Source organism: Ranitomeya variabilis, chromosome 3 (genome assembly GCF_051348905.1).
Source record: "Ranitomeya variabilis isolate aRanVar5 chromosome 3, aRanVar5.hap1, whole genome shotgun sequence".
Lineage (NCBI taxonomy): Eukaryota > Metazoa > Chordata > Amphibia > Anura > Dendrobatidae > Ranitomeya > Ranitomeya variabilis.
This window is the reverse complement of record NC_135234.1, coordinates 189,037,159-189,057,202: the sequence shown is the minus strand read 5'-3', so window position 1 is coordinate 189,057,202 and position 20,044 is coordinate 189,037,159. Positions and strand designations below refer to the sequence as shown.

At 53.6% G+C, this 20,044-nt stretch overlaps 2 protein-coding genes across 2 annotated transcripts in view; one reads left to right on the top strand and one right to left on the bottom strand.

Annotated features, from left to right (window-relative positions):
- Positions 1 to 20,044, top strand: part of TAFA3 (TAFA chemokine like family member 3) — a 679,693-nt gene that overhangs the window by 393,854 nt on the left and 265,795 nt on the right. The gene's annotated exons all lie outside the window — the stretch shown is intronic.
- Positions 297 to 19,469, bottom strand: LOC143817291 (uncharacterized). The gene is made up of 3 exons (XM_077298573.1): positions 18,642 to 19,469; positions 16,454 to 18,578; positions 297 to 312 (listed from the first exon to the last, which is right to left on the bottom strand). Exons 2-3 carry the CDS (start codon positions 18,292 to 18,294, stop codon positions 297 to 299), a joined length of 1,857 nt encoding a protein of 618 aa, XP_077154688.1. The 5' UTR covers positions 18,295 to 18,578; positions 18,642 to 19,469.

Here is a 20,044-nt window from a genome sequence, read left to right as displayed (position 1 = left end):
TATTCATTACTATACAATCATATTGTGTCCACCATACCGAGCAGCAGTTAACATCTCTGTACGGTGGACTCCGGGCTGCGAACGCACCTTATCACTATCCTTATATTTATTTGGTGCGTTCCACCAGCATTGGATTAACAGAAAGATTGTAGAAAGAAGTTAATGGGACAAAAAAGTACCAAGTTCTCCTATCCCAAGTAGTTATAGTTATGGTCTCTTGGTACATCAGAAGAGACCCTATTTTGGGAAATTTATGAGGTCCTACACATGGCCCTTTTTACAATTTTGTGTTGTAATTAGTGTTGAGCGATACTTTCCGATATCGGAAAGTATCGGTATCGGAAAGTATCGGCCGATACCGTCAAAATATCGGATCTAATCCGATACCGATACCCGATCCCAATGCAAGTCAATGGGACGAAAATATCGGAATTAAAATAAACCCTTTATAAACTTGTAGGTTCATTCTACATGAAGGAAAACAACTAAGAATAATGTAGGATGTATTGGGGGACGTAGCAAATAGATAATGGCTGCACTCAAGTTTATTGTGCTAAAGCAAGGAAATGTGCAATACATGAAATGTGAACAGCATAATGGCTTGTGAAATTTATGAAAAAACACATGAGATTTTTAGCACAAAATTTGGCCAAATATTGTGAGCCCATTCACCAAACGTCAAGGTAATCTCAGATCGAATGGGTAACTAACCTGTCTGCCTAGTGTGAACACTTACCTATGGCTAATAAAATGGTAAAGCCTGTATTTATAGAGGAGGTTAGAACCAACTGTGTTTGGATGTAGTTAAAATCACAGCATGGTGAAGGGCGGGGCGTTCAAGTCAGAAAAAGCAAAAAGTATTGGGGGACGTGGCGGAGACATTAAAGGCACAGAGGTTTAGCCCAATGTAATAGAATAGCAGGTTTTTTTTTTTTTTTATGACGTTCGGCGTTAGAAAGATTTTGACTATGTAAATTTTTTTTTTATTTTGTCAGATATTGATGTTTCATTACTTCCACGCCCTTCACCTTCTTTTTTACTTCTCCCACACTTTCTTCTTCATTATCCTCATCATCAGCTTCTTTGACATCAACTTCTTCACCTTATTCATCTTCTTCTTCATCTTCTACCTATTATTTTTTTGGTTACATTGTTCATATTCTTTTTATTTTACTATTATCTTCATCATATTCTACTTCTTCATCATATTCTTATTTGTGACAGGCATTCCCGTAGTTGTTATCTATAAAAGTTTGAAGATTACACCTTCCGTTCTGCCTGTCACAAAAGAGTTACATTTGTCCGCGTTCAGTTTGGCCTGCAGCATCAGGCTTTATCCAGGGGCACCACGAGGAGGAACGGACTCACCCCCATACACTGCTTAGTCTTCTTCTGCTTATAATTTAGATAATATTTTTTGCTCTGATATTTAGTGTTATGCTTAATGTTCTTCTGCTCTTTGTTCTGCAGCCTCTTGTTCTTCTGCTTCTCGGTCTTCCAGGTCGTCGTCGTCTCCAGGGTCGTCGTCTCCGGGGTCGTCGTCATCGGGGTGGTCTTCAGGGTCGTCGTCTCCGGGGTCGTCGTCATCGGGGTGGTCTTCGGGGTCATCGTCTCCAGGGTCGTCGTCATCACGGTGGTTGTCGTCTCTGGTGTCGTCGTCATCTTAGGGGTGGTCTTCCGGGTCATCGTGTTTAGTCTCTTGAACTTGGAAATGTAGCAGAAGGTACAAGAAGGCTGAGAAAATGCCGAGAACCAGCTGATGGAACTGGAACTCGGATGGCTACCCGAAGGTCCAAGAGCCAATGGAACTACCGAGGACCAGCTGACGTTACTGGAACCCGGTTACTAAGCAGGAGGTACCCATGCCTGAAAGCACTACCAAGGACCACCTGACGTTGGTGGAACTCGGATACCCAGAGGGAGGCACCTAAGCCAAAGGCTCTGCCCGGAACCAGCTGACGGTACTGGAACCAGGATGGGGAGCAGAAGGTACAAGAGCAAAAGACACTGCCGAGAACCAGCTGACGGTGCTGGAACCCGGATGGGTAGCCGAAGGTCCAAGAGCCAATGGAACTACCGAAGACCAGCTGACGTTACTGGAACCCGGTTACTAAGCAGGAGGTACCCGTGCCTGAAAGCACTACCAAGGACCACCTGACGTTGGTGGAACTCGGATACCCAGAGGGAGGCACCTAAGCCAAAGGCTCTGCCCGGAACCAGCTGACGGTATTGGAACCAGGATGGGGGGCAGAAGGTACAAGAGCAAGTGTCTGCGTGGCTTTTGCAGGACACGATGCCGGCTGCACAGCAGGGGAACAGCTGGCGGTGCTGAACCCCACTGACACATTGGCTGGTGTTTTTCTCTGTGCAGCTAGCAGTACCGGGCCCCAACTGGCGGTGTTAGAGCCCGGGGTCAGCAGGAGGAGGAGATGGAGCAGAGTGTAGGCCGAAGCCTGCACTGGCGGCAGCTTTGGGTCTGTTGTGCCTGCGTGGCTGTTGCAGGACACGTTGCCGGCTGCACAGCAGGGGAACAGCTGGCGGTGCTGAACCCCACTGACACATTGGCTGGTGTTTGGCTCTGTGCAGCTAGCAGTACCGGGCCCCAACTGGCGGTGTTGGAGCCCGGGCTCTGCAGGGGGAGCAGAGTGTAGGCCGAAGCCTACTTGAACCAATTTCAAAGGTAACCTTTAACCCCCCCTCAGGGGTTATAAAGTAGAAGAGCCACAGCTTATGCAGCAGTAGTGCTGCACAAGTCAAAGGTTGCTCTTTTAATTTTGCTCCTTGCACACGCTGAATGAAACACGTATAACATTTAGCCCTTTATACAGTCAAACTGTGTTGGAGGCGCGAGTTCCCTTTGTAATGAGACGCAGCACAGATGTCAAGAATCCCACCTTGGTGCTGGGTGCAGCCTCCTGAGCGTTGTTATTTGCTGTACAGGAGTCTGCGCTGTCGTGTTATCCCCTGGCCTAGCGCTGTTAGCGCTGCCCATCTTCTGACCTCATTTAATGTCGGCCGCTGCGGTTCGCGATGACCATGAATCCCAGCCCCGCGGTGTCTTAACATTGTTAAAACACTGCGGGGCTGTGATTCATGGCCTGGCGCAGCACATATGTTCGCCTCTCGCACTCGGGTCCTTACACCCGCTGCAGACTGTGCGGCGTCAGCTGATCCCTTATCGCATGCCACGGCCATGAAGCCGCACAGTCTGAAGAAGGCGGAAGGAGATGAGGGACAGGCGAACTGATGCACTGCTCATGCCCATCAATCACACCCTCGCAGTCCCAAGAAATAAGACACCGAGGGGCGTTGTGTGGGTCAGGGCGGCCGCAGAGGCGCAGGCAGCCAAACAATGATGCCAGAAGACGGGCAGCGCTACTAAGGGGGTTGCAGCGTGTCATTACAAAGGAAAGTCACACCCCCGGGACGGTTAAATGGTCACACAGAGGACACATTTCAGACGTGTTTTCAGTTCCACATGTGCGAGGAGAATACGTTTATGAGCCACCTTGCACACATGCAGCATTACCGCTGTACAAGGTGGCCTTAAAAACGTACAAACGCCTGGGGGAGGGGGGACAGGTTCCCTTCAATTTCAGTTCTTGTGTCTGCGTGGCTTTTGCAGGACACGATGCCGGCTGCACAGCAGGGGAACAGCTGGCGGTGCTGAACCCCACTGACACATTGGCTGGTGTTTTTCTCTGTGCAGCTAGCAGTACCGGGCCCCAACTGGCGGTGTTAGAGCCCGGGGTCAGCAGGAGGAGGAGATGGAGCAGAGTGTAGGCCGAAGCCTGCACTGGCGGCAGCTTTGGGTCTGTTGTGCCTGCGTGGCTGTTGCAGGACACGTTGCCGGCTGCACAGCAGGGGAACAGCTGGCGGTGCTGAACCCCACTGACACATTGGCTGGTGTTTGGCTCTGTGCAGCTAGCAGTACCGGGCCCCAACTGGCGGTGTTGGAGCCCGGGCTCTGCAGGGGGAGCAGAGTGTAGGCCGAAGCCTACTTGAACCAATTTCAAAGGTAACCTTTAACCCCCCCTCAGGGGTTACAAAGTAGAAGAGCCACAGCTTATGCAGCAGTAGTGCTGCACAAGTCAAAGGTTGCTCTTTTAATTTTGCTCCTTGCACACGCTGAATGAAACACGTATAACATTTAGCCCTTTATACAGTCAAACTGTGTTGGAGGCGCGAGTTCCCTTTGTAATGAGACGCAGCACAGATGTCAAGAATCCCACCTTGGTGCTGGGTGCAGCCTCCTGAGCGTTGTTATTTGCTGTACAGGAGTCTGCGCTGTCGTGTTATCCCCTGGCCTAGCGCTGTTAGCGCTGCCCATCTTCTGACCTCATTTAATGTTGGCCGCTGCGGTTCGCGATGACCATGAATCCCAGCCCCGCGGTGTCTTAACATTGTTAAAACACTGCGGGCTGTGATTCATGGCCTGGCGCAGCACATATGTTCGCCTCTCGCACTCGGGTCCTTACACCCGCTGCAGACTGTGCGGCGTCAGCTGATCCCTTATCGCATGCCATGGCCATGAAGCCGCACAGTCTGAAGAAGGCGGAAGGAGATGAGGGACAGGCGAACTGATGCACTGCTCATGCCCATCAATCACACCCTCGCAGTCCCAAGAAATAAGACACCGAGGGGCGTTGTGTGGGTCAGGGCGGCCGCAGAGGCGCAAGCAGCCAAACAATGATGCCAGAAGACGGGCAGCGCTACCAAGGGGGTTGCAGCGTGTCATTACAAAGGAAAGTCACACCCCCGAGACGGTTAAATGGTCACACAGAGGACACATTTCAGACGTGTTTTCAGTTCCACATGTGCGAGGAGAATACGTTTATGAGCCACCTTGCACACATGCAGCATTACCGCTGTACAAGGTGGCCTTAAAAACGTACAAATGCCTGGGGGAGGGGGGACAGGTTCCCTTCAATTTCAGTTCTTGTGTCTGCGTGGCTTTTGCAGGACACGATGCCGGCTGCACAGCAGGGGAACAGCTGGCGGTGCTGAACCCCACTGACACATTGGCTGGTGTTTTTCTCTGTGCAGCTAGCAGTACCGGGCCCCAACTGGCGGTGTTAGAGCCCGGGGTCAGCAGGAGGAGGAGATGGAGCAGAGTGTAGGCCGAAGCCTGCACTGGCGGCAGCTTTGGGTCTGTTGTGCCTGCGTGGCTGTTGCAGGACACTTTGCCGGCTGCACAGCAGGGGAACAGCTGGCGGTGCTGAACCCCACTGACACATTGGCTGGTGTTTGGCTCTGTGCAGCTAGCAGTACCGGGCCCCAACTGGCGGTGTTGGAGCCCGGGCTCTGCAGGGGGAGCAGAGTGTAGGCCGAAGCCTACTTGAACCAATTTCAAAGGTAACCTTTAACCCCCCCTCAGGGGTTACAAAGTAGAAGAGCCACAGCTTATGCAGCAGTAGTGCTGCACAAGTCAAAGGTTGCTCTTTTAATTTTGCTCCTTGCACACGCTGAATGAAACACGTATAACATTTAGCCCTTTATACAGTCAAACTGTGTTGGAGGCGCGAGTTCCCTTTGTAATGAGACGCAGCACAGATGTCAAGAATCCCACCTTGGTGCTGGGTGCAGCCTCCTGAGCGTTGTTATTTGCTGTACAGGAGTCTGCGCTGTCGTGTTATCCCCTGGCCTAGCGCTGTTAGCGCTGCCCATCTTCTGACCTAATTTAATGTCGGCCGCTGCGGTTCGCGATGACCATGAATCCCAGCCCCGCGGTGTCTTAACATTGTTAAAACACTGCGGGGCTGTGATTCATGGCCTGGCGCAGCACATATGTTCGCCTCTCGCACTCGGGTCCTTACACCCGCTGCAGACTGTGCGGCGTCAGCTGATCCCTTATCGCATGCCACGGCCATGAAGCCGCACAGTCTGAAGAAGGCGGAAGGAGATGAGGGACAGGCGAACTGATGCACTGCTCATGCCCATCAATCACACCCTCGCAGTCCCAAGAAATAAGACACCGAGGGGCGTTGTGTGGGTCAGGGCGGCCGCAGAGGCGCAGGCAGCCAAACAATGATGCCAGAAGACGGGCAGCGCTACCAAGGGGGTTGCAGCGTGTCATTACAAAGGAAAGTCACACCCCCGGGACGGTTAAATGGTCACACAGAGGACACATTTCAGACGTGTTTTCAGTTCCACATGTGCGAGGAGAATACGTTTATGAGCCACCTTGCACACATGCAGCATTACCGCTGTACAAGGTGGCCTTAAAAACGTACAAACGCCTGGGGGAGGGGGGACAGGTTCCCTTCAATTTCAGTTCTTGTGTCTGCGTGGCTTTTGCAGGACACGATGCCGGCTGCACAGCAGGGGAACAGCTGGCGGTGCTGAACCCCACTGACACATTGGCTGGTGTTTTTCTCTGTGCAGCTAGCAGTACCGGGCCCCAACTGGCGGTGTTAGAGCCAGGGGTCAGCAGGAGGAGGAGATGGAGCAGAGTGTAGGCCGAAGCCTGCACTGGCGGCAGCTTTGGGTCTGTTGTGCCTGCGTGGCTGTTGCAGGACACGTTGCCGGCTGCACAGCAGGGGAACAGCTGGCGGTGCTGAACCCCACTGACACATTGGCTGGTGTTTGGCTCTGTGCAGCTAGCAGTACCGGGCCCCAACTGGCGGTGTTGGAGCCCGGGCTCTGCAGGGGGAGCAGAGTGTAGGCCGAAGCCTACTTGAACCAATTTCAAAGGTAACCTTTAACCCCCCCTCAGGGGTTACAAAGTAGAAGAGCCACAGCTTATGCAGCAGTAGTGCTGCACAAGTCAAAGGTTGCTCTTTTAATTTTGCTCCTTGCACACGCTGAATGAAACACGTATAACATTTAGCCCTTTATACAGTCAAACTGTGTTGGAGGCGCGAGTTCCCTTTGTAATGAGACGCAGCACAGATGTCAAGAATCCCACCTTGGTGCTGGGTGCAGCCTCCTGAGCGTTGTTATTTGCTGTACAGGAGTCTGCGCTGTCGTGTTATCCCCTGGCCTAGCGCTGTTAGCGCTGCCCATCTTCTGACCTCATTTAATGTCGGCCGCTGCGGTTCGCGATGACCATGAATCCCAGCCCCGCGGTGTCTTAACATTGTTAAAACACTGCGGGGCTGTGATTCATGGCCTGGCGCAGCACATATGTTCGCCTCTCGCACTCGGGTCCTTACACCCACTGCAGACTGTGCGGCGTCAGCTGATCCCTTATCGCATGCCACGGCCATGAAGCCGCACAGTCTGAAGAAGGCGGAAGGAGATGAGGGACAGGTGAACTGATGCACTGCTCATGCCCATCAATCACACCCTCGCAGTCCCAAGAAATAAGACACCGAGGGGCGTTGTGTGGGTCAGGGCGGCCGCAGAGGCGCAGGCAGCCAAACAATGATGCCAGAAGATGGGCAGCGCTACCAAGGGGGTTGCAGCGTGTCATTACAAAGGAAAGTCACACCCCCGGGACGGTTAAATGGTCACACAGAGGACACATTTCAGACGTGTTTTCAGTTCCACATGTGCGAGGAGAATACGTTTATGAGCCACCTTGCACACATGCAGCATTACCGCTGTACAAGGTGGCCTTAAAAACGTACAAACGCCTGGGGGAGGGGGGACAGGTTCCCTTCAATTTCAGTTCTTGTGTCTGCGTGGCTTTTGCAGGACACGATGCCGGCTGCACAGCAGGGGAACAGCTGGCGGTGCTGAACCCCACTGACACATTGGCTGGTGTTTTTCTCTGTGCAGCTAGCAGTACCAGGCCCCAACTGGCGGTGTTAGAGCCCGGGGTCAGCAGGAGGAGGAGATGGAGCAGAGTGTAGGCCGAAGCCTGCACTGGCGGCAGCTTTGGGTCTGTTGTGCCTGCGTGGCTGTTGCAGGACACGTTGCCGGCTGCACAGCAGGGGAACAGCTGGCGGTGCTGAACCCCACTGACACATTGGCTGGTGTTTGGCTCTGTGCAGCTAGCAGTACCGGGCCCCAACTGGCGGTGTTGGAGCCCGGGCTCTGCAGGGGGAGCAGAGTGTAGGCCGAAGCCTACTTGAACCAATTTCAAAGGTAACCTTTAACCCCCCCTCAGGGGTTACAAAGTAGAAGAGCCACAGCTTATGCAGCAGTAGTGCTGCACAAGTCAAAGGTTGCTCTTTTAATTTTGCTCCTTGCACACGCTGAATGAAACACGTATAACATTTAGCCCTTTATACAGTCAAACTGTGTTGGAGGCGCGAGTTCCCTTTGTAATGAGACGCAGCACAGATGTCAAGAATCCCACCTTGGTGCTGGGTGCAGCCTCCTGAGCATTGTTATTTGCTGTACAGGAGTCTGCGCTGTCGTGTTATCCCCTGGCCTAGCGCTGTTAGCGCTGCCCATCTTCTGACCTCATTTAATGTCGGCCGCTGCGGTTCGCGATGACCATGAATCCCAGCCCCGCGGTGTCTTAACATTGTTAAAACACTGCGGGGCTGTGATTCATGGCCTGGCGCAGCACATATGTTCGCCTCTCGCACTCGGGTCCTTACACCCGCTGCAGACTGTGCGGCGTCAGCTGATCCCTTATCGCATGCCACGGCCATGAAGCCGCACAGTCTGAAGAAGGCGGAAGGAGATGAGGGACAGGCGAACTGATGCACTGCTCATGCCCATCAATCACACCCTCGCAGTCCCAAGAAATAAGACACCGAGGGGCGTTGTGTGGGTCAGGGCGGCCGCAGAGGCGCAGGCAGCCAAACAATGATGCCAGAAGACGGGCAGCGCTACCAAGGGGGTTGCAGCGTGTCATTACAAAGGAAAGTCACACCCCTGGGACGGTTAAATGGTCACACAGAGGACACATTTCAGACGTGTTTTCAGTTCCACATGTGCGAGGAGAATACGTTTATGAGCCACCTTGCACACATGCAGCATTACCGCTGTACAAGGTGGCCTTAAAAACGTACAAACGCCTGGGGGAGGGGGGACAGGTTCCCTTCAATTTCAGTTCTTGTGTCTGCGTGGCTTTTGCAGGACATGATGCCGGCTGCACAGCAGGGGAACAGCTGGCGGTGCTGAACCCCACTGACACATTGGCTGGTGTTTTTCTCTGTGCAGCTAGCAGTACCGGGCCCCAACTGGCGGTGTTGGAGCCCGGGCTCTGCAGGGGGAGCAGAGTGTAGCCCGAAGCCTACTTGAACCAATTTCAAAGGTAACCTTTAACCCCCCTCAGGGGTTACAAAGTAGAAGAGCCACAGCTTATGCAGCAGTAGTGCTGCACAAGTCAAAGGTTGCTCTTTTAATTTTGCTCCTTGCACACGCTGAATGAAACACGTATAACATTTAGCCCTTTATACAGTCAAACTGTGTTGGAGGCGCGAGTTCCCTTTGTAATGAGACGCAGCACAGATGTCAAGAATCCCACCTTGGTGCTGGGTGCAGCCTCCTGAGCGTTGTTATTTGCTGTACAGGAGTCTGCGCTGTCGTGTTATCCCCTGGCCTTGCGCTGTTAGTGCTGCCCGTCCTCTGACATCATTTGATGTCGGCCGGTGCGGTTCGCGATGCCCATGAATCCCAGCCCCGCAGTGTCTTGACATAGTTAAAACACTGCGGGGCTGGGATTCATGGCCTGGCGCAGTACATATGTTCGCCTCTCGCTTGGGTTCTTACACCTGCTTCAGACTATGTGGCGTCAGCTGATCCCTTATTGCATGCCGCGGCCATGAAGCCGCACAGTCTGAAGAAGGCAGAAGGAGCTGAGTGACAGCCTGGCGAAGATATGCACTGCTCATGCCCGTTAATCACACCCTCGCAGTCAAAATAAATAAGACACCGAGGGGCGTTGTGTCGGGCAGGGCGGCCGCAGAGGCGCACCCAGCCAAACAATGATGCCAGAAGACGGGCAGCGTTACCAAGGAGCTTGTTGCGTGTCAATACAAAGGAAAATCACACCAGAGGTACGTTTTAATGGTCAAAGAGGACACATTTTAGACGTGTTCAGTTCCACGAGTGCAAGGAGAATACGTTTCTGAGCCACCTTGCACACATGCAGCATTACTGCTGTACAAGGTGGCTGTAAAACATAGAAACACCTGGGGGAGGGTGGACAGGTTCCCTTCAATTTCAGTTCTTGTGTCTGCGTGGCGGTCGCAGGACACGTTGCCGGCTACACAGCAGGGGAAAAGCTGGCGGTGCTGAACCCCACTGACACATTGGCTGGTGTTTTTCTCTGTGCAGCTGGCAGTACCGGGCCCCAACTGGCGGTGTTAGAGCCCGGGGTCAGCAGGAGGAGATGGAGCAGAGTGTAGGCCGAAGCCTGCACTGGCGGCAGCTTTGGGTCTGTTGTGCCTGCGTGGCTGTTGCAGGACACGTTGCCGGCTGCACAGCAGGGGAACAGCTGGCGGTGCTGAACCCCACTGACACATTGGCTGGTGTTTGGCTCTGTGCAGCTAGCACATCTGTGCCCCAACTGGCGGTGTTAGAGCCCAGGGTCAGCAGGAGGAGGAGAGGGAGCAGAGTGTAGGCCGAAGCCTGCAATGGAGCAAGTTGAAAGGGAAACTTTAACCCCCCCCCCCAGGCGTTTGTAGCTGAAAGAGCCATCGTGTACAGCACTAATGCTGGAAAAGGTAAACTTAGCTCTTTTAATTATGGTCCTTGCACATGCTGAACCTAACACTTATAAAAAGTGTCCCCTCCTACCGTGATACCGTCCGGTAGGTAGAACTTTCCTTTGTGATGTGACGCAGCACAGCCGTCATTCTTACCCCCTTGGCGCCGTGCGCCGCCTCCTCAGCGTTGTTTGAATCAGTCCCGGAGCCTGCGCTGTTAGGTTAGCCCTTGGCCATGCACACATTTTGCGCTGCCCGTCTTCTGACATCATTTGGTGTCAGGCTGGCTGCGCCTGTGCGGCCGCGCTGGCCGAGAGCCCGCCTCGTACTGTCTTCTGATTTAATCCCACTGGGGGCCTGAGATCCATGGACATGCGCAGTGCATATCTGAACCTCCACCTCTCACTCATCTCCCTACGGCTTCTTCTGACTGTGCGGTGTCACGGCCGTGGCATGCTATTAGGGACCAGCTGACACCGCACAGTTTGAATAAGCCGTAGGGAGATGAGTGAGAGGTGGAGGTTCAGATATGCACTGCGCATGTCCATGGATCTCTGGCCCCCAGTGGGATTAAATCAGAAGACAGTACGAGGCGGGCTCTCGGCCAGCGCGGCCGCACAGGCGCAGCCAGCCTGACACCAAATGATGTCAGAAGACGGGCAGCGCAAAATGTGTGCATGGCCAAGGGCTAACCTAACAGCGCAGGCTCCGGGACTGATTCAAACAACGCTGAGGAGGCGGCGCACGGCGCCAAGGGGGTAAGAATGACGGCTGTGCTGCGTCACATCACAAAGGAAAGTTCCACCAACCGGACGGTATCACGGTAGGAGGGGACACTTTTCATAAGTGTTAGGATCAGCATGTGCAAGGAGCACCACGAAAAGAGGCACTTTTTCCCTTTGCATCATTACTGCTGCACAAGGTGGCTCCTTCAGTAACAAACGCCTGGGGGGGGGGGACAGGTTCCCTTAAATTTAACTTGTTGTGCCTGCGTGGCGGTCGCAGTACACGTTGCCGGCTGCACAGCAGGGGAACAGCTGGCGGTGCTGAACCCCACTAACACATTGGCGAGGTGTTTGGCTCTGTGCGGACAGCACTTCTGGATGGCAACTGGCGGTGTTGGAGCCCAAGGACAGGTGGAGGAGGAGGAGGTAGAAGGGATTGCCACACACACAGCAGGGGAACAGCTGACGTTACTGAACCCCAATAACAGAGGAGGGACTGTTGACTGTGCGTACAGCACTTCTGGACGGCAACTGGCGGTGTTGGAGCCCAGGGACAGGTGGAGGAGGAGGAGGTAGGAGGAGGTAGGAGGGATTGCCACACACACAGCAGGGGAACAGCTGACATTACTGAACCCCAATAACAGAGGAGGGACTGTTGACTGTGCGTACAGCACTTCTGGACGGCAACTGGCGGTGTTGGAGCCCAGGGACAGGTGGAGGAGGAGGAGGTAGGAGGAGGTAGGAGGGATTTCCACACACACAGCAGGGGAACAGCTGACGTTACTGAACCCCAATAACAGAGGAGGGACTGTTGACTGTGCGTACAGCACTTCTGGACGGCAACTGGCGGTGTTGGAGCCCAGGGACAGGTGGAGGAGGAGGAGGTAGGAGGGATTGCCACACACACAGCAGGGGAACAGCTGACGTTACTGAACCCCAATAACAGAGGAGGGACTGTTGACTGTGCGTACAGCACTTCTGGACGGCAACTGGCGGTGTTGGAGCCCAGGGACAGGTGGAGGAGGAGGAGGTAGGAGGGATTGCCACACACACAGCAGGGGAACAGCTGACGTTACTGAACCCCAATAACAGAGGAGGGACTGTTGACTGTGCGTACAGCACTTCTGGATGGCAACTGGCGGTGTTGGAGCCCAGGGACAGGTGGAGGAGGAGGAGGTAGGAGGAGGTAGGAGGGATTGCCACACACACAGCAGGGGAACAGCTGACGTTACTGAACCCCAATAACAGAGGAGGGACTGTTGACTGTGCGTACAGCACTTCTGGACGGCAACTGGCGGTGTTGGAGCCCAGGGACAGGTGGAGGAGGAGGAGGTAGGAGGGATTGCCACACACACAGCAGGGGAACAGCTGACGTTACTGAACCCCAATAACAGAGGAGGGACTGTTGACTGTGCGTACAGCACTTCTGGACGGCAACTGGCGGTGTTGGAGCCCAGGGACAGGTGGAGGAGGAAGAGGTAGGAGGAGGTAGGAGGGATTGCCACACGCACAGCAGGGGAACAGCTGACGTTACTGAACCCCAATAACAGAGGAGGGACTGTTGACTGTGCGTACAGCACTTCTGGATGGCAACTGGCGGTGTTGGAGCCCAGGGACAGGTGGAGGAGGAGGAGGTAGGAGGGATTGCCACACACACAGCAGGGGAACAGCTGACGTTACTGAACCCCAATAACAGAGGAGGGACTGTTGACTGTGCGTACAGCACTTCTGGACGGCAACTGGCGGTGTTGGAGCCCAGGGACAGGTGGAGGAGAAGGAGGTAGGAGGAGGTAGGAGGGATTGCCACACACACAGCAGGGGAACAGCTGACGTTACTGAACCCCAATAACAGAGGAGGGACTGTTGACTGTGCGTACAGCACTTCTGGACGGCAACTGGCGGTGTTGGAGCCCAGGGACAGGTGGAGGAGGAGGAGGTAGGAGGAGGTAGGAGGGATTGCCACACACACAGCAGGGGAACAGCTGACGTTACTGAACCCCAATAACAGAGGAGGGACTGTTGACTGTGCGTACAGCACTTCTGGACGGCAACTGGCGGTGTTGGAGCCCAGGGACAGGTGGAGGAGGAGGTAGGAGGAGGTAGGAGGGATTGCTACACACACAGCAGGGGAACAGCTGACGTTACTGAACCCCAATAACAGAGGAGGGACTGTTGACTGTGCGTACAGCACTTCTGGACAGCAACTGGCGGTGTTGGAGCCCAGGGACAGGTGGAGGAGGAGGAGGTAGGAGGAGGTAGGAGGGATTGCCACACACACAGCTGGGGAACAGCTGACGTTACTGAACCCCAATAACAGAGGAGCGACTGTTGGGACTGTGCGGACAGCACTTCTGGACGGCAACTAGCGGTGTTGGAGCCCAGGGACAGGTGGAAAAGCAGAGGAACACAATGTAGGCCGAAGCCTGAGAAAGTCAAAAGGGAACCTTTAACCCCCCCCAAGGCGTTTGTAGCTGAAAGAGCCAGCTTGTGCAGCACAAAAGATGCAAAAGGAAAAGGTGGCTCTTTTCATCACGCTCCTTGCAAACACAGAACTAAACACTTATAAAATGTGTCCCCTGAAACCGTGAAACCGTCCCGGAGGTGGGACTTTCCTTCGTAATATGACGCAGCACAGCCGTCATTCCTACCCCCCCGGCGCCGCGCCCCGGCTCCTCAGCGTTGTTTGATTCCGTCCCGGAGCCTGCGCTGTTATGTTATCCCTTGGCCAGGCACACTTAGCGCTGCCCATCTTCTGACATCATTTGGTGTCAGGCTGGCTGCGCCTGTGCGGCTGCGCTGGCCGAGAGCCCGCCTCGCAGTGTCTTCTGATTTTATCCCACTGGGGGCCTGGGATCCATGGCCATGCACAGTGCATATCCTCGCCTCTCACTCCCCTCCCTACGGCTTCTTAAGACTGTGCGGTGTCACGGCCGTGGCATGCTATTAGGGACCAGCTGACACCGAACAGTCTGAAGAAGCCATAGGGAGATGAGTGAGAGGTGAAGGTTCAGATATGCACTGCGCATGTCCATGGATCCCAGGCCCCCAGTGGGATTAAATCAGAAGACACTGCGAGGCGGGCTCTCGGCCAGCGCGGCCGCACAGGCGCAGCCATCCTGACACCAAATGATGCCAGAAGACGGGCAGCGCTAAGTGTGCCTGGCCACGGGATAACATAACAGCGCAGGCTCCGGGACGGAATCAAACAACGCTGAGGAGCCGGGGCGCGGCGCCGGGGGGGTAGGAATGACGGCTGTGCTGCGTCATATTACGAAGGAAAGTCCCACCTCCGGGACGGTTTTACGGTATCAGTGGACACATTTTATAAGTGTTAAGTTCTGCGTGTGCAAGGAGCTAAACCAAAATAGCTACCTTTTCCTTGTGCAGCATTACTGCTGCACAAGGTGGCTCTTTCAGTAACAAACGCCTTGGGGGGGGGGGACAGATTCCCTTACATTTCAGTTGTTGTGTCAGCGTGGCGGTCGCATGACACATTGCCGGCTACACAGCTGGGGATCAGCTGACGTTACTGAAACCCAATAACACTGGGTCGTATGTTTTGACTGTGCAGACGGCACTTCTGAGCCTCAACTGGCGGTGTTGGAGCCCAGGAATTTAAGTTCAGGTGGTAGAAAGATGAACACAACAGGAGACCTGGATAACGTATACAGTGACCTAATTATTTAATCAGGAGGAGGAGTGGCAAATTCCTGCGAGATCCAGGCCTTGTTCATTTTCAGGAAAGTAAGCCGGTCAACATTATCGGAGGATAGTCGCATGCGACGGTCAGTTAGTACACCACCTGCAGCACTAAAGACACGTTCCGATAATACAATGGCCGCAGGGCAAGACAGCACCTCCAATGCATACTGGCTTAGCTCTGGCCATGTATCCAGCTTTGAGACCCAAAACTTGAAAGGGGAAGAGCCATCTGGGAGTACAGCAAGAGGGCAAGACATGTAGTCTGTCACCATCTGACGGAACCGTTGCCTCCTGCTGACTGGAGCCGTCTGTGATGGTGTAGACTTTTGTGGGGGGCACAGAAAACTGTGCCACAGTTGGGCCATACTGGTCTTGCCTTGGGCAGAGGCACTGCTTCTGCTCCCTCTTTGTGCAGAGCCTCCACCACTGCCTGGACGCACTGAGCTGCTTTGGAATGCACTAGCAGCACTTCTCTCAGTTGGAATGGAGAAGATGATGGAATTGACCAGTGTGTCTTGGTACTCCCGCATTTTTCGCTCCCGGTTCAACGGTGTGATGAGGCTTTCTACGTGGTCCCGGTAGCGAGGATCGAGGAGGGTGAACACCCAATAATCAGACATGTTGAGAATGTGGGCGATGCGGCGGTCGTTTCTCAGGCACTGCAGCATGTAATCCACCATGTGCTGCAGACTGCCAACTGCCCAAGAAACGCTGTCCCCTGCTGGAGGCGTGATCTCTGCCTGCTCGTCATCACCCCACCCTCGCTGTACACACTGAGTACTGGACAATTCGGTAACTCCCTCCTCTGGTCGGATGTCTTCCTCCTCCATTGACTCCTCCTCATCCTCCTCACAAACTGTTCCCTGCCTACGCGTTTGTGAGGAACCACGTGGCGCTGACTGTCCAGAAGATGATGGAAATGGTGAATCCTCATCCTCCACCTCTTCCACAACATCATCCCTTAGCGCTTGCAGTGATTTTTCAAGCAGGCAGATAAGGGGGACAGTCATGCTGACTAGTGCATCATCTGCACTCGCCATCCGCGTGGAATAATCAAAGGGACGCAAAACCTGGCAGACGTCATTCATAGTGGCCCACTCTGTGGTTGTGAAGTCTGTACGGCGCTGACTGCGACTTCTTTGTGCCTGAAGCAGCTGGTACTCCATTACAGCTTGCTGCTGCTCACACAACCGCTCCAACATATGTAACGTGGAATTCCACCTGGTAGGTAGGTCACATATGATGCGATGTTCCGGCAGGCGGTGTCGGCGCTGCAGAGCCGCAATGCGCGCTTTTGCCGTGCTGGAACGCCGCAAGTGAGCACACTCTAGGCGGACCTTGTGCAGCAGTGCATCAAGATCCGGATAGTCCCTCAAAAAGCTCTGCACAACCAAATTGAGCACATGTGCCAGACATGGGATGTGAGTGAGGTTGCCGAGGCCCAGAGCTGCCACCAGATTTCGGCCATTATCACACACTACCATGCCTGGCTGGAGATTCGCTGGCACAAACCACACATCGCTCTCCTGCTTGATGGCATTCCAGAGCTCCTGCGCTGTGTGGCTACGATTCCCCAAAAAAATTAATTTCAAGACGGCCTGTTGACGTTTGGCCACGGCTGTGCTCATGTCGGTCGTAACAGGTACACGTTCATCACGGGTCCATGTGGAGGTGGACTGTGACGGCTCCTGCAGCGATGATTCTGAGGAACTGGTGTAAGAGGAGGAGTCAATGCGTACAGAATGGATTCCTGCAATCCTTGGAGTGGGCAGGACACGTCCTGCGCCACTCGCACGGTCTGTACCCGGCTCAACGACATTAACCCAATGGGCAGTGAGGGAAAGGTATCGCCCCTGTCCATGTTGACTGGTCCACGCATCGGTGGTGAGGTGGACCTTGCTACTGACGGCGTTCAGTAGCGCGTGTTTTATGTGTCCCTCCACATGCTTGTGCAGGGCAGGGACGGCTTGCCTGCTGAAGTAAAAGCGGCTGGGCACATTGTACTGTGGGACTGCCAATGACATCAAGTCACGGAAGCTGTCAGTCTCCACCAGCCTGAATGACAGCATTTCCAGTGAAAGAAGTTTGGCAATGCCTGCAGTCAGAGCCTGTGCTCGTGGGTGGTTTGACGAGAAAGGCCGCCTTTTCTCCCATGCCTGTACTACCGATGGCTGTAGACTGGGCTGGGAGTGTGTGGATGACTGGGAAAGTGGTGCTGCGGGTGGAATTACAGCGGGTCTCTGGACAACAGGGCCAGAGGTTCTTCCACGGCAATCCTGGGAGGAAGCCGAACCAGCTGCGTGTGAGCTAGAGGAAGAGGCAACACGAGCTGAAGAGGTGGTAGCTGCCGCTGTTGGTTGGCCTAGCTCTTCAGTGTGTTTTTCTAACTCCGCCGGGTGCCTGTTGCGCACATGTTTCCACATGTTGGAGGTATTGAGGTTGCTGACATTTCGACCTCTTTTGACTTTTTGATGACACACCTTGAATCTGACATAGCAAATGTCATCTGCAACTGTGTCAAAAAAGGACCAGGCACTGCAAGTCTTGGGAGCGCCCTTTTTGGCTTTTGGAAGAGACATGCTCCTAACGGGTGCCAAAGCGGAGGCTGCAGGATCCGCAGTCTTCCCCCTCCCTCTCCCTCTTTGGGCCGTACGGGGAATCTCTTCCTCAGAGCTGCTCCCACCACCTTCCTGTCCCTCACGCCAAGATGGGTCAAGGACCTCATCATCTACACTACCCTCTGCCCCCAACTGCTCCTCCTGGGTAGTCTCAGCAGCAGAGCACGCACCAGTAAGTGGCACCTGAGTGTCATCATCAGCTGATGCGGCCTGCGATGTGGTGACCGGAGCCACTGGCCCACCCGCCTCTTCAGAGGAAGAGAGAAAAAGCTGTTGGGCATCACTGCACCCTGCCTCTTCTTCCATTTCTCCAATGCTGCTTGGCTGGCCCCCTGTTTCCAAGCCAAGAGATTCAGAGAACAGAAGTAGAGACGGCTCCTGTCCTGGGCTCTCTGTCTGCCTGGGCAATTTGGCAGGTGGTGAAGAGACAGATGGCTGCTCTCCAGTGCTCTGTGTCTGAGAGGATGTGGCACTAATTGAAGTTGATGCATTAGCTGCCATCCATCCGACAACGGCTTCAATTTGTTCTTCACGCAGCAGCGGTGTACGGCGCTCTGACACAAAGCTGCGCATGAACGACTGTTGCCTGGTGAATGTGGGTGCTGATGAGTCACCGGTGCCCGCAGCAGGCACAGAATCCCCACGTCCCCTCCCTGCTCCGCGCCCACGCCCACGTGCCTTACTCACTGCCTTCTTCATCTTGGTTGACTGATAAAGATAAGCAGAAAAGTACTAACGGCTTTGTGTGCTTATTCCTGAGCAACTCCTCCTAACAGGTATAAGAAACACTAATTTTCTAAAGTGTGGACTAGACTTTAATATGAGCTAATGTGGCCTACACAAATGTAAAGTGGTGTAACTGGTGTGTTTGGTGAACTTTATTATTTATTTATTTTTTGGGGGCTGAACTGACAACGGATAGAGCTGCAGTCACACGGAGACCGTGCAGACAGACGTAAACGGCGCTGCAAGGCCCAAAAACCCTCCTCTACATTATCCTATGTAGTGTTTTTCCACAAGTTAGCTGGAGACGGGTGGAAAGACACTAATAGGAATTTTTTGAAAAAATGTGCAGCAGCCTGCACTACTTAAAACAAAATGAAAATTGATTTGGCGGTATGACGCAGTGAACAACCCTGAGCTGGAGACAACCAGGCTATGGCTGCTCACAGACTACAGGGCGAGCTGCAGTCACACGGAGACCGTGCAGACAGCCGTAAACGGCGCTGCAAGGCCCAAAAACACTCCTCTACGTTATCCTATGTAGTGTTTTTCCACAAATTAGCTGGAGACGGGTGGAAAGACACTAATAGGAATTTTTTGAAAAAATGTGCAGCAGCCTGCACTACTTAAAACAAAATGAAAATTGATTTGGCGGTATGACGCAGTGAACAACCCTGAGCTGGAGACAACCAGGCTATGGCTGCTCACAGACTACAGGGCGAGCTGCAGTCACACGGAGACCGTGCAGACAGCCGTAAACGGCGCTGCAAGGCCCAAAAACACTCCTCTACGTTATCCTATGTAGTGTTTTTCCACAAATTAGCTGGAGACGGGTGGAAAGACACTAATAGGAATTTTTTGAAAAAATGTGCAGCAGCCTGCACTACTTAAAACAAAATGAAAATTGATTTGGCGGTATGACGCAGTGAACAACCCTGAGCTGGAGACAACCAGGCTACGGCTGCTCACAGACTACAGGGCGAGCTGCAGTCACACGGAGACCGTGCAGACAGCCGTAAACGGCGCTGCAAGGCCCAAAAACCCTCCTGTACGCTATCCTATGTAGTGTTTTTCCACAAATTAGCTGGAGACGGGTGGAAAGACACTAATAGGATTTTTTTGAATAAATTAGCAGCAGACTACACTACTTGAAAAAAAAAAAAAAAAGAACAGTATGAGGCAATGAACCACCCTCCCTGAACTGAATACAACCAGCTATGGATGGCCTATGTGGCTGCACTCAGACTAGAGAGTGGGCTGCACTCACACACACACACACACAGACCTTGCAGATCGCTGTGAAAACAGCGCTACAAGGCAAAAGCAAGGTGAATAGTAGGTGAACACAGCGGTTGCTAAATTAGCCTTTGGAAAGCACAAAGAAGCAAATCGCTATCTCTAAACTGTCCCTCAGTCAGCAAACAGCGTCCTGTCACTAACTGAATTCACAGCAGAGTGATCGCAAAATGGCGCCAGCGACTTTTAAACTGCATCATGACATCATTTCAGCAGCCAATCACAGCCTTGCCAGTAGTTTCATGCCCTCCATGCTAAACAGGATGTGCCCACACTTGGAGTCATTCTCATTGGCTGAATTTCTGCATTTTGAATCTTGGAACTTCCGATTCCGGTATCCGATACGCGGCAAGTATCGGAATCCCGGTATCGGAATTCCGATACCGCAAGTATCGGCCGATACCCGATACTTGCGGTATCGGAATGCTCA

What these genes read in the sequence shown, in the direction of transcription:
- LOC143817291 (XM_077298573.1), bottom strand. Translation starts at nt 18,294, where the DNA reads ATGAAGAAGGCAGTGAGTAAGGCACGTGGGCGTGGGCGCGGAGCAGGG.